Raw genomic sequence first — 14,340 nt, forward strand, 5'->3', positions numbered from 1 at the left:
TGAGAGTCTGTACAAAAGTCATTGCACTTTAGCATTTTTGAGTTGGGGTTTGGACAGCAAGTTAGACGACCTTTAGGGTTGTTGAAGGAACAATGGGTTAATGAGGATGTCCAGTTGAAATTCCTAGATTATGTCTCGAAATTTTTAAAAATTGCTTGCTGGAAGGCTGTGAATTGGTCCAAGTGAAACTATTTGACAAACACTCAAAGTCCAACATTACTGATAATTTGGCGAGGAGTGAACTTGTCCATGCTACTGTGACTTACCTCTGTTATATAGCTGGTCAAGGCAAGATGGCACCTGTCCAGTTCAGATGATTTCCAAGTTCCCCATTCCCATGGGTAAGAAAACCATTGGGAGATTTTTGGGAATGGTTGGATGGTACAGAGTTCTGTAAAAATTTTTGTTGATTCCCTTTCAATAGGTTAAGTTTGCGGCGTTATTGAAAAATATATATTTGCCTGTATTATGTCATGTAATGTATTTTTTAAAACATTGTGATTTGCAGTTAAAATTTTGCTCTTATAGCTCAAAATTTTCTTTGACAGTGGAAGGTATAATGTCCTCCTATTTTTCAATTCATTTCATTTGAGTAGGATGTCCATTTAAAAGAACAGATTTAACAACCTGCCTACAGGATTTTAAATGACTAAAACTAGAAGCAAGCTTTGAACACCATGTTCCTTTTACTGGATACGTTTGCAGAGTCAACACAGAAGCCCTGGAGAAGCCAGTTTCTAAGACCATGTGACCAGTTTCTTATAAAGACAGTGCATCGTTTGTTCAGGAGGCCATTTTAAGGAAGCAGCACAAAAGTAACGAGCTTTTCGACCTCCTTTGTGGGATTGAGAAACCCATTTGGCCTCATTGTGTGGTTATAGACAAATTGTCAGAGTTCCTCTTGTTTGTATAGAGGGATGAGAGACCACTTCTACTTACCCACGAAAAAGGTTTTAAAGTTGTAGAAGAACTGACCAACAAAAATGGTTCTCTATTGGCAGAAGAAATACTGCACTCTACTCAAATGACTCATGAAAAGGGTTCTAATTGCAGAAGAAGGCACTCATCCAAAAGGACATTCCTCTGAAGCACCTCAACAAGGTTGTCATAAGTAATCAACCTCTGTCACCCCTGGTTTCTATCACCCACTTCAGGAACTGTTAACTTCATCCTAAAGCCTGTGGGTCTCACCCATCCTAAAGCCTACGTGCCTCACCTTTCTAAGGCCTGTGTGTATTAACCATCTTAAAGCCTGTACGTCGCATCAATTTCAAACCCACGTGTCCTCACTGAATTTCTGAAACTGAAACTTTAAACTGCCTTCCAAGAATTGAGTCTTGAGCTGGAGTGGCTTGGGGTATCCCATACACACCAATATATTCACGCATAGTTTAAATTAGACAATTGTTTATAAATTTGGTTACATTTAGATAAATTAGTTAAATTGGATTAGGTGTTATAATTGTTGATTAATAATTTAAAATATTATTTTAAATATAACACTGAATTTTGCTACCACGGGCAACTGTGGAGGCCAGGTTGTTTGGTGTATTTAAGGCAGAGGTACCTGAATATGCCTTAGGTATTTGAAATAGTTAGGTTATGGGGAGAAGGCAGGGGTGTGGGGCTGAATGGGAGAATGGATCAGCTCATGATGGAATGGTGGAGCAGACTCAATGGACCAAATTGCCTACTTCTGCTCCTATGATCTTATGGAATGTGGGAGAAACAAAAGCATTCAGAGGAAACCCATGCAGATACAGGGAAATAGCACCAGTTTAGAATTCAGGTCGCTGACTCTGTAATAGTGTTGTGCTAACCACTTCACTAACATGTCTTAATATTTAGTTACAACTACATGTAAACAAAATGGCAGTGAAATGATTAACCTTATTCCATCAGAAACACAAAGCACATCGATAACTTTACACGTATGTCATACATTACGACCAGATATTTCTACAGAAATATCAAAATGCCCTTTAAAACGAAGTACCTGTCCAACATTTTTAAAAAAATCTAGAACATATTTAATAGTGTGAGTAGTCCAGAAAAGTTTTGGTTTGGAAAAGAGATAGTTTACTGTCAAAGCATGTTACAGATTTCTGCTTTAGGTTATTTCACTTGTTTAGTTCACAGTTCTATATTTAATACCTACCTGGTTTCACTTGTGTCCTTTTTTTCGCGAACCTTCAGCCATTTCTTCAACAGGAAACGTTTTCGGCGAGGGGAGGCACTTGGTGTCGAACAATTTGACCAGGGAGTATCCTCATCACTTGACGGAGTAATTTCAATGGAAGGAAGCTGAAGATACTCTTTGGTTATTGAGCCACAGTAAACATTGTTCACCATTTGTTCTTTCTCACTCTGAACATTCTTCCAACGTTTCATTTTGAAACGTTTTCTACGAAGAGTTGGAGTTGAAGATCTTGACCAGGCCACACTGTCACTGGCCGAAGATGAAATTTGAACAGCAGGAAGCTGCAACATTTCAGTCATTTCTATGGTTTCAGCAAAATTCCTTTATGTGCTGTTAAACATACTTCTAATAAGTCTTATACAAAAAAAAATGTATGCACACCAGAAACCAGTACGCATCACCAAGAACTCAATATGAAATCAATGAATTATAGATCCAGTACCTCTTCACTTTACTTATCTGTAATGTTCCTTTTAGATTAAATAGGATTTTTAGGCAGTCAAACAATTCATACAAATTGAGTTTTAAGATTTGAAAGAAGTCTTTCTAGATGTTCATGAAATTGAAATAATATAGCTGGAACTTCTTTGCTGTCCTTTAGGTCTCCTGAATGGATACTGACAGCAGCAAGCTTTTAGCAGGCTGGACGACTACTGACCCATATCTTTAGAGTGTAGATACTGCAAACAAAAGTTAAAAACCAATCAAAATCACAATGGGAATAACACTATTTATTTGAGCAGCAGCGAAGAGATGAAATCACTAACCAACTCCCATGTTTGCATGAAAATATCACTATCACATGCTAACTTATTTTTCACAATTTTGTAAAATATAATTTTAATGCATTCATTTAGTGACTCCAATCAGAATGCATATGCATGCATCCCTTAATTCACTTAATCTATTTAAGTATGCAATACATGAACTAAAAGCAAACAATTAGTTATTAAAACAAAGAATTTACTGCAATTTAAATTCATATGCAATTTGGCATCTTGAAGAGATGTTACAATTCATTAATGGCATACCAGTGTTGTGATTCAAACTTATTAAAGGCATTTTTGTTGATTTGAGTGAATAGGTGTGTGGGTTGGGAAAGGCAAGCTGGTTGCAGGTGAATAATGAAATATTTTTTCAATGCACTCGAGCAAGATTATTTCAGAATCATAATTGAGCCACAATTAAGACAGCTTTTAAAGGATTTATCGATCTTCAAGACAAAATGTAAAAGATTATTTCCTTCCACTTAGAAAGATGCAATTAATCTTGAAAGAGCGCAATGCCAATCCACCAAAGTTAATCTTCAAAACAAATCACCATAATCCACAATAAAACCCATTTTCTAAACAAAGATTGAAACTCTCCATATACACTGGATAGCTGTGCAAATTAATAGACACAGCCAGGATTTAATTTTATCTAAAGGTTAATGATCAATATTTATGCAGAGGTGATTCTGTGTTAACAATGATTCGGGTAGCTGGAAGATGCCTTGCTGGATTCACAAATCATTATTCAAAAATGTGGGATATGAAATAAGATTCACTCTCACAGAATGTGTGTGGGAAATATGTAATCAACACATTTTTTAAAGATTCTTGATGCAGATGATATGGCATTGTGTTATAAAACGTCACTTTTACAGATCATTTCAAAGAGCATAGAGCGGTACAACACAGTACTGGCCCTTTGGCCCATGATGTGGGGTCAATCCATGTAAACCTATTCCACAACAAACTAATTTTTGCCTACCTCAACTCCATAGCATTCTATTTTTTCTGACATCCATATGCCTGAGCCTTTCAAATGCCCATAATGCACCAGCCTTCACCACCACTCCCAGCAATTCATTTCAGGCACCCACGCTTATCTGTGTAAAAAAACGTACCTCTGGCATCTCCCCTTAATTTGCATTTAAAATGTACAAGTTAATTTTCAAAGCTTGCACCAATCTTGAACTAAAATAATTCCATTATTGAGATACAGTATATTCTCAACTAGTTGGTATCCATGGGGAATTGGATTTCCAATTGCATGAAAAGTGGCCAAAAGAAAATTACATATCTCACCAATATTTTGTGCATAATACGTGAGAAGACAAATGGCTTTCTGAACTTTTTTCCATAACATTCCTTTAATCTTTCCATTAGCTTTGTTCCTGAGATATGTGCACTGTCTGATTTCTTTAAAAAACCAGCCATATAAAGCATGATAAAAATAATCAAGCTTTGCATTGTATAATGCTTTTCAACATTTTTATTGCATCTATATCCCAAAAGCAATGATCATGAGCAAGCCCTTTACGACTGTGTACTTTGGAGTAAATAATCAAACTACCAAGATTGTCAAAAAGAGAAAAACTATTGAAGAAAATACACATTTTGTATAATTAAGATTGTTAAAAAGAATTGCTGAGGAACATATTACTCAATTCTTGTAGTTGTACTTTCTAAGCCATTAATTGTCACTCCAGTATTCTCTCTGCTCTATTACACTCAGACCATTTTTTCTCAGATATGTGTAATGCCATAGATACATGTTCATTTGTTTGATAATATTCATTTTAAATGACTTTGAACACTTCATTATATAAGACACATAATATAAATAAATGATTCAGCCTTTACATGTCACTAGGATTGAGCATTTCAGATTCATAACCCTCTAAGAAAATAAATTATTTCTCACATCATCTAAAATGGGCAACCCCTTAGTCTGAAACAGGGCCTTCTATTTCCAGGTTCTCCCATGAGGAGGAACATTCCATTAGGAGTCTTCTGCTTGAATAAGGACCTTCTGAACTTCTCCGTACAGGGACAAATTATTCCTCATAAGACAAGCTCCTCATTCCACAAATTAAACGAATATAACTCATCTGAACTGCCCTCAAAGCAATAAAATCACTTCTCAAGCAAGATTAAACAGGTATAATCCAACCAAAACCATGAAAAGTTGCAAACATGACTTTTGCACTGAATGCCCTGCTGGCAAAGTACCCCACATTCCATTTATTTTTGGAATTACTTGCTTCACCTGCACGTTTAATTTCCATGCGTTGGAAATGTGGACTCTTAGATTGCTATGCACAAAAGAATTCTGTTCTTTCTTTCCACATAAGCAACCATTGTGGATAACCTCACAGCTTCCTCAGATCTATCGAAGCCTTTCGCAGATCCTCGCAACACATTTCCTCACCTTTCTTTGCATCATCAGAAAATTAGGCTACAAATTAGGCAAAGCAGCGTTCCTTCAATTAAGTTATTAAAGTAGATTATAACTGAATCAACAATATTGATCCCTTTGGTGCCTTCAAGTTGCATCCAACCTGAAAATGATCCATTATTGCTATTCTGTTTTCTGTCCATCAGCCAATCCTCTATTCATTTTAATACAACCTCCAATTTCATTAGCTTTGATCTTCACAGTAAATTTTAACATCGTATCTTGTCAAATACTTTTGGAAATCAAAATGCACTACATCAATAAGTTCCTCCTTATACATCATGAAGAACTAACAAATATGTTCAATACCACTTCTCTTTAATAAAATTAATTTGGTTCTGGTGAATAGTGACTATAATTTTCTAAATGTCCTGAAAATTTTTTTCCCAATATAAGAGATTTCAAAATTTTATCAGTCATGTATAATTGTCACAGGCCTACAGTTTCCTGCTTTCATCTCTCGTTTTTCTTGATTTAAGGCATTATACATTTGTTGTTTTCTAATCTACTGAAACCTTTCCAGAATCTAGGAAATTTTGCAAGATTACAACCACTAAAATTTTCAACATATCATCCACTGAAGGACATAAACTTTTAACTAATAAGAACATCTGGTCCAACATTTATCAAATGCAGTACTATTGGGTTCCTAACTTATTTCCACCATGATTAATGTTTATAAAATGGCCAATGGCTATGTTTATGTGCACTAATTCGGGGTCATCTTGTAATGATGATTCATAGTTTGAAGAGTAAATGTGATCAAATGTCTACTTCTCCACCTCTGTTGCTCAAAAACATCAATAGGCATTTCAGGATGCGTGCTTAGCCCACTGCTCTACTCGTTAAACACCCAAAACTGTGAGGCCAGGCACAATTCCAATGCCATCTACAAGTTTGCCAATGACACCACAGTTGTCGGCAGAATCACAAGCAGAAATGAGGAAGCATACAGGAGGGAGATAGATCAGCTCATTGAATGGTGTAAGGACCACAACCTTGCACTCAAAGTTAGCAAAACTAAGGAGATGATTGTGGACTTCAGGAGGAAGTCAAGGCAACAAGACCCAGTCTTCATCGAGGGCTCAGTAGTGGAGAGGTCAAGAACTTCAAATTCCTGGGTGTCAACATCTCCGAAGATCTGTCCTGGAGCCTCCACACTGATGCAATCATAAAGGTGGCTCGTCAGCAGCTATACTTTATGAGGTGTCTGAGGCGGTGCGGTATGTCACCAAAGACTCTCATAAACTTCTACAGGTATCCATGGAGAGCACTCTGGCTGGTTGCATCACTGCCTGATATGGAGCACCAGCTCTCAGGACAAGAATAAACTCCAGAGGGTTGTTAACTTGGCATGCGACATCACAGGCACCACATCTTAGTCCATCGAGGATATCTAAATGAGGCAATGGCTTAAAAAAATCAGCCTCTATCCTCAAAAATTCCCACCACCCACGCCATGCCCTCTTCACTCTGATACCATCAGGGAAAAGGTTTAGGAGCCTAAAGTCGAGCACAGCTTCTTCCCCATTGCCATCAGATTCTTGAATAACCAAGGAACCAAAGACACTGCCTTACCTTTTGTGCACTGTTATTATTATTTTATTTTATTTTTTAAGGTAATGTCATAAAATGAATGTTTATGATTCTGCTACAAAACCTTGAATTTCATGACTTGTTCATGATAATAAATCCTGATATGGAAATAGTTTAGCTACTGCTTAGTTATGCATGTACCAAGCTCACAAAATAACTAGTCAACACCGCATTTCACATCATCTGTCAGTAATTTACTTCCAAGATTTTAATTGAGCTTATTTCAAATCTGTACAAAAGTGATTGCCTTTACCAGAGTAACTATTAAAAAGTCCTCAGCTGTAAAAGATTAGTCTGATTCCACTAAAAATACCTTCCAGTTTAAATATCTAAAATAGATTTTTTTTAAATCTACTTTCCACTTCAAAAATCAGTCATGGCACATTTGTATAATTTTTCCCAAAGCTACTATTGTGTTTTAAAGAGCTTGTGCATATAGCATTTTTTAAAAATCAAGATCATTCTGGTAATTAACCCAATCTGTCATCTTTATTTAGCTTACCTAACTGAGTCAATGAAAAATTTTGTTTATAGAGATACCACATCAAGATATAAACACTAATCTGTGTTCAACAATTTTTAACACATTTGATAAACTCTAACTGATTTCACAGAATTGACTTAACCATACAAGGCAAGGGTTGTATTTCATGCAGTTAAATAATTATAATGCTTTTGCTCACATACTTCTAGTTAAGTCATGTTCATTGTAATCTGATTGCACAACTACAAATCGACGAAACAGCATTCTCGGATCCTCAGTGCAAAATACGCAGACACACAACCAGACATAACACAAATAGGTATGTATGACAAGTATTCAAACATACAAATAAATAAATATTGTTTAATGAATATGAGAGTCACAGATGTTTACTGTGAGCAGTTCCTTTGATCATTCAGCATTCTCACTACCTGAGGGAAGAAGCTGTTCCTCAGCCTGGTGGTGCTGGATCTGACACTCCTTTTTCTTTTTCTCAATGCATCAGCTGCACGATGCTGTGTGCAGGGTACAAAGCTGTGTGTGGGGGGGGGAGGTAGAGGGATATTACAGTGATCATCTCTGCCACTTTTATGATCGTGTGGGTTGACTTCATATCCATTTCTCTGCACCAATCGTACCACACTGTGATACAGCCGGCCAGGACGTTCTCGATAGAGCACCTGCAGTAGAATGACATAATGGTGGCCGGTATCCTTGCCCGCTTCAGGCTTCTCAGAAATTGCAGTCGCTATTGCACCTTCCTGACAAGGGAGATGTGTGTCAATTACAGGTCACTAGTTAAGTGAATTCCATGGAACCTGATGTTCTGCACTCTCTTCACTACAGTTGTTGATGTGAAGTCCATGATCTTGTCCAGGTTGTTACCCTCGCACCATATCACGAGATTTCCACCTCTTCTCTGTAGTGTGACTCAACGTTGTTGCTGATGTCATCGGCAAACTTGATGACACTTACAAGAAGCCAACAATAACACTTTATTAATGGAAAGAAAAGATCCAAATTGCTTAATAGAAACTATGAATGAGGTGAGAGCTTACACAGAATGTATAAATGCACTGAATTTTTTCTTGCTTGCAACTTTGCAAGTAAGTAAAATATACTAATAAACAAAAGTATAAATTAACATATAGTATAAATATCCAGATACCTTTGTGCAAAAAAAATCTATTACAGTAGTGCAGACCTGCATTTTTGTCGTGTCAGAGCAGTCCACGATTAGTGTAGCAAGAGGAGATTCAAAATCTGGCAGCATTTGAAAAAAACTGTGAACAGAGCTGCATGCTTCAGGCTTCTGTGCCTCCTTCCTGAAGGTATCAGCGAAGTGAGGTTGTAACCAGCATTATAGGGATCATTCATGACATTTGACATTGGATAGATGTCTTCAATAGATTAGAGGTTGGAGTCTGTGATGGACTTTGCTATGTTTGCTACTTTCTGCAGATTTCTGCATTCCAGAGCACTCAAATTACCCAACCAATTTGTGATGTAACCAGTCAGCATAACCTTCTACAGTACACCTGCAGAATTTTGACAAGAGTGTTAAATTTCATGCTGAATCTCCTCTGATTCCTTTGAAAGTACAAACACTAATGTGACTTCTTCATGTGCCTTACCTCAATGTGCTAGATCTAGCAGAGGTCCTCTGATGTATGGACATCAGGAATAAAAGCTACAAACCATGTCCACTGTGTTCTTATCAACGAAGACAGATGCATAGTCCCTTGGCAATCCCTTTCTAAAGTCCACAATAAGCTCCTTGATCTTAATGAAGTTAAGAGCAAAATTGCTTTCTGATACTACATCATTAGATTCTTGTTCACTATTCCTACTTCTTATTATTACATTATCCAGCTAACAATGGCACTGCCATCAACATAGAGTCCCCAAGTTATGAACGTCCAGGTTATGAAAATTCATACAGACTCATCCCCAATTCGCACGTGCGCATAATTGTGCCCCAATTCGTGCATGTGCATTGTGCGCATTTTGCCCCAATTCACGTCTGTGCATAAGGTGCATATCATTATTTCATGAGCGCTAAATAAGAACCGCAAGTACCTGTTCCACCTTACGTATAAATTCGGCTTATGGACAAACCCAGGTAACGGAACTCATTCGTATTTATAGATTACCTTGCAACTGAACTTGGCTACACAATCATAGGAATAATGGGAAGAGAGCAGAGGTTGAAGCACACTCCCTTGAAGTCCCATGTTGATGGTCAGTGAAAAGGCGGTCATTTTGCCATTCTGAATTGATTAAGGTCTTGCGATGAGGGAGTTGAGGATCCAGTTGCAAAGAGATGCATAGATTCCCAGATCCCCGAGTTTGATGATTAATTTTGCTGCATTCTATTAATCAGTCTTTCATTATTTAGACATGGCCATGATTTAGTACTGGATACAACTTTAATTTGTATAAATCTATTCAAAGTGTATTTATATAAATATGCACTTTATAATTCTTTACACCACATACATACACAAAATGAGTGACCACATACCAACAAGGGGCAAGCAAATAATTAGGTGGTGAAGGAAATGAGAAAAATCAACAGAAATGGGATTTATCCACCAATCTTAAAATATACAAAGATAAATTCTGAGTGAAAATACATCTGAAATTGCCTTTTTTTTTTGCAATTCACAAACCAATTTCAAATGCTCAGATTGTATTGATTATAACTGGGAAAACACCATTTCCAAATGTCTAGCCATCATGGGAGCCAGTGCAGACAAGAAGGGCCTGTTTTCTGTGCTGTAGCATTCTATGGTTCTATGAACCAAACAATGATTTTGAACATATCAAATTAATACTTTGAAAGAAGGGTTCTTAGCTGCCTGCTCTACTCACTTTACACCTACAACTGTGTGGCCCAGTATACACAATAGAATGATCTACAAATTTGCCGATGATAACCACTTTTTTTATAGTGGGTTCTATAAAGGGGATGAATCAGTTTACAGGATGGAGATTGAAAACTTGGCTGAATGGTGCAGCAACACAACTCTGTACTCAATGTCACCAAAACTAGTAGGGACGAACTGGCCTGTTCTGTGCTGTAAGTGGTTATAAAACTAAGGAGCTGATTGTTGACTTCTGGAAAGGAAAGCTAGAGGTGTACTATCCAGTGATCATTGGGGGATCAGAGGGGGAGAGGGTGAGCAAACTCAAGTTCCTGGGAGTCACTATACTGGACAATCTTTCCTGGACCCAACACACCAATGGCATCGTGAAGAAAGCACATCAGCGCGTCTATATCCTCAGGAGTTTGTGGAGGTTTAAAATGACATCAGAAACCCTGGGAAATTTCTACAGCAGTGTGGTGGAATTTGTGTTGACTGGCTGCATCACAGTCTGGTATAGAAACACCAAAACCCATGAGCGTAAAGCCCTCCAAAAGGTGGTGGACACAGCCCAGGACATCACAGACAAAACCTTCCCCACCATTGAGTACATCTACAGGGAACACTGCCGTCGGAGAGCAGCAGCAATTATCGAAGTCCTTCACCACCCAGCACACGCTGCTGCCGTCAGGAAAGGGCTCTAGGTGCCACAAGACTCGCACCACCAGGTTCAGGAACAGCCGCTACCCCTCCACCATCAGACTCCTCAACGACAAACACAATCAGAGACTCATTTCAGGACATTTACATGTGCATTTTATTGAGTTCCTTTTTGCTCTCCCTGTATTGCACAGTGTTTGTTTACATTCATTATCTGTTTACAGTTCTTGGTGTGTTTACATGTTTTATACTGTGTACAGTTTATTTTTTGCACTACCAATAAGTGGTAATTCTGCAGGAAAAAGAAAACTCAGGGTCGAATGTGATATCATGTTTGAACTCTGACAAATTTGAAATCTGACATGATGTTAGTCATCAACAGGCTATAATTCTTCTCCCTCAATGTCAGCAAGACCAAAAAACTGATTATAAACTTCAAGAGGAGGGAAGCTCACTCTCTAGTACATATCGATGGTCGGGAGATGGAGATAAAAGACAGCTTTAAGTTCCTTTGAGTATATATCTCCAGTGATTTGTCCTGGTCCATCCATATCAAAGCAGTGGCAAATAAAGTGTACCAACACCACTTCTTCTCCAGAGCTGAGGAAATTTAACATGTCATCAGCACTGCTTAGCAACTGCATGGTACGTGAACGGCTCTGGCCAAGACAGAGGGCTGTGCCACGGCTCAGTTCATTACTGTACACACACACTTTTCCTCCATCAACTCAATATTGAACTCCCACTGCCTTCGAAAAGAAAGCAACACATTGAAAGACTCATCACAACCTGGCCACACCCCATCACCCCCTTCTTGTCAGGAAGATTCACACATCACCACACTCAAGGACAGTTTCTTTTCCATTATCAGACTCCTGAAAGAACTCCAAAATAGTAAAATTTTACCTTTACTCTGTACCAACTAATCTTCCCTGTAACTCTGCATTTTGTATTTTTGTAACTGTTCTTTCTTGTTGTATTCCATGAATTCTATTGGTCTGATCACAAAACAACCTCTATTACTCTATTTTTGATACATGTGACAATAAACTTGAATTTCACTTGGTCTACACAAAAAGCTAAAGAAACCCAGCTAGTAACACAATGTTCATTATGTTGCAAAGATAAAGATACATAACCAATGTTACAGGGCTGAGCTCTTCAATGTATGAGCAAATATCAGGCAGGTGTCTGAATATTGGAGCATGGGCAGAGGAAGGAGCACAGGCCCATGGGCAAGAGGTCATAGGTGGATATGGGTGGGAGGGCACCAAGAGAAAAAAAAGTTAAGAAGAGTTATATTTTGTTCTAATTTTCTGATTGTAACGTGATCAATGAGCACTCACAGACACAAAGGAAGGGCCAAAGGGTTTATTAATCTGAAGGTCCAAGCATGCCTCAGCAAACTGCTGGCTCAAATCCAAGGGCAGGTATGAGGGAGGAGACTAGGGCCCTTGGCTTTTATTAGGGGTCTTAAGGTGTTCAGCAGGTGAGCCAGCCTGCCCAGCTCAGTGGAGAACGTGCCCATAATACCATGTTCCACCACATTCACCCCTCCTTTTTAGGTAGAGTCAGGTGGGGTGATGTGGGGCACTGTCTTTATAGTCCATGAGTTGCACAGCAAAGTTCATAGGTTTAGTCTCTCTGGTGGTTTAACTCGTCATTGTGACCTCCGCAGTCCTGCTAGCTCGATCATTGGGCTGGCTGTTGGGGGGCTGAACAATGTCAGTGTCTCCCATGTCCATGGGAGTGGGATTAACCAGTAACTAGTGGGGGGGAAAACATTCGGCGTACTATACTAGAGGTGGGATCTCTAAATCTGCAACCTAGATGGTCCCTGGGGCTGGTCGCTGCTCAAGGGTATTGGATGCACCTCCTGTGCTGGGGTTCCCACATGCGTCAGGTCCTGGATGGACACCGTGTTGTCCCGTCCATTTGGATACCTTACCAGTGCATTCTGGGGGTTCGCATGCAGGAGGTGGACTTCCTCCACCAGTGGGTCTGCCTTGTGGTTCTAACATGCTTCAGGAAGAAAACCAGCCCAGGGACCGTCAGCCAGACCAGCAGCGTTGTTCTTGACGCCAACCTCCTAAGGAAAGAGAACAATCTTTCATGGGGAGTTGCATTCGTAGCAGTACAGACTAGGGACCTGGTGGCATGCAGCACTTCCAGGAGTACCTCTTGCCACTGGGATACAGTCATCCCTTTTGCCTTTAGGGCCAAGAGGATTGCCCCCCAATTGGTACTGTTTTCCCTTTCTACCTGGCTATTCCCTTGAGGGTGTTAGCTGGTGGTTCTACTTATAGCTATGTCCCTGCAGAGGAAGTAATGTCGCAGCTCCTCACTCATGAATGCTGAACCCCAGTCACTATGCATGTACGTGGGATACCCCAACAGAGTGAACATGGTGTGGAGTGCTTTAACGGCCGTGGCTGTGGTCATGTCTGGGCTTTGAATGGCAAATGGGAAGCGTGAGTATTCGTCCACAATGTTCAGGAAATAGCTGTTCTGATTTGTGGACGGGAGGGGCCCCCTGACGTCTAAGTTGAGAAGTTCAAAGGGGCGAGTGGTCTTAATGAGGTGCGCTCTTTCTGGCCTGTAAAACTGCAGCTGGCATTCCACACAGACCAGGCAATTGGTAGGGAAGGTCACAGGTCCTCACAAAGCGAGGACCCCAGGGTAGCAGAGGCTATCGTGGAGGGCATGGAGGCGATCTTTTTGCACCCTGGCACAGGTTCCCCTGGGCAGAGCGTCAGGCGGCTCGTTGAGCTTACCCGGCCGGTACAAGATCTTGTAATTATAGGTGGAGAGCTTAATTCTCCGACGCATGATCATGTCATTCTTAATTTTGCGCTGCTGTTTGTTATTAAACATAAAGGTGACCGCACTCTGGTCCATCAGCAGGGTGAATGGCCTGCCGGCTAAGTAGTACTTCCAGTGGCACACCGCCCCCACTATAGCCTGTGCCTTCTTCTCCACGGTGCAGTGCCTGCGTTCGGGACCCTGCAGGGTGCGCAAAAATAGTACCATTAGCCTGCCTGCCTGGTTCAGTGTGATGGCCAAGGCGAAGTCAGAAACATTACTCTCCACTTGGAACAGGACTGACTCGTCGATGATGTACATTCCTGCCTTGGCAATTTCGTCCCTGATGCTTTCAAAAGCCTTACGGGCCTCCGCTGATGGGGGAAAGGTTATGGTTTTCATCAGGTGATGAGCCTTGTCAGCTAGTTGGGAATCAATTGTGCATAATACTAAAGGAGCCCCAGGCACCTTTTTAAAGCCTTGGGGTTATGTGGCAGAGGTAATTC

At 39.8% G+C, this 14,340-nt stretch overlaps 1 protein-coding gene across 14 annotated transcripts in view; it reads right to left on the minus strand.

The window, feature by feature from the left end:
• The window catches only part of gramd1ba (GRAM domain containing 1Ba), a 575,647-nt gene that overhangs the window by 394,364 nt on the left and 166,943 nt on the right, over nt 1-14,340 (minus strand). For 12 of the 14 annotated variants that reach the window (XM_069894571.1, XM_069894564.1, XM_069894574.1 and 9 more), the window contains one exon: nt 2,159-2,880. In XM_069894571.1, the coding sequence (XP_069750672.1) occupies nt 2,159-2,499 (341 nt within the window). In that variant the 5' untranslated portion in view covers nt 2,500-2,880. Of the gene's footprint in view, nt 1-2,158; nt 2,881-3,955; nt 4,178-12,980; nt 13,122-14,340 lie in introns of those variants that run through there. The other 2 variants (XM_069894569.1, XM_069894572.1) reach the window with 2 other exon arrangements.

This window comes from Narcine bancroftii, chromosome 8, assembly GCF_036971445.1.
Source record: "Narcine bancroftii isolate sNarBan1 chromosome 8, sNarBan1.hap1, whole genome shotgun sequence".
Taxonomy (NCBI): Eukaryota; Metazoa; Chordata; class Chondrichthyes; order Torpediniformes; family Narcinidae; genus Narcine; species Narcine bancroftii.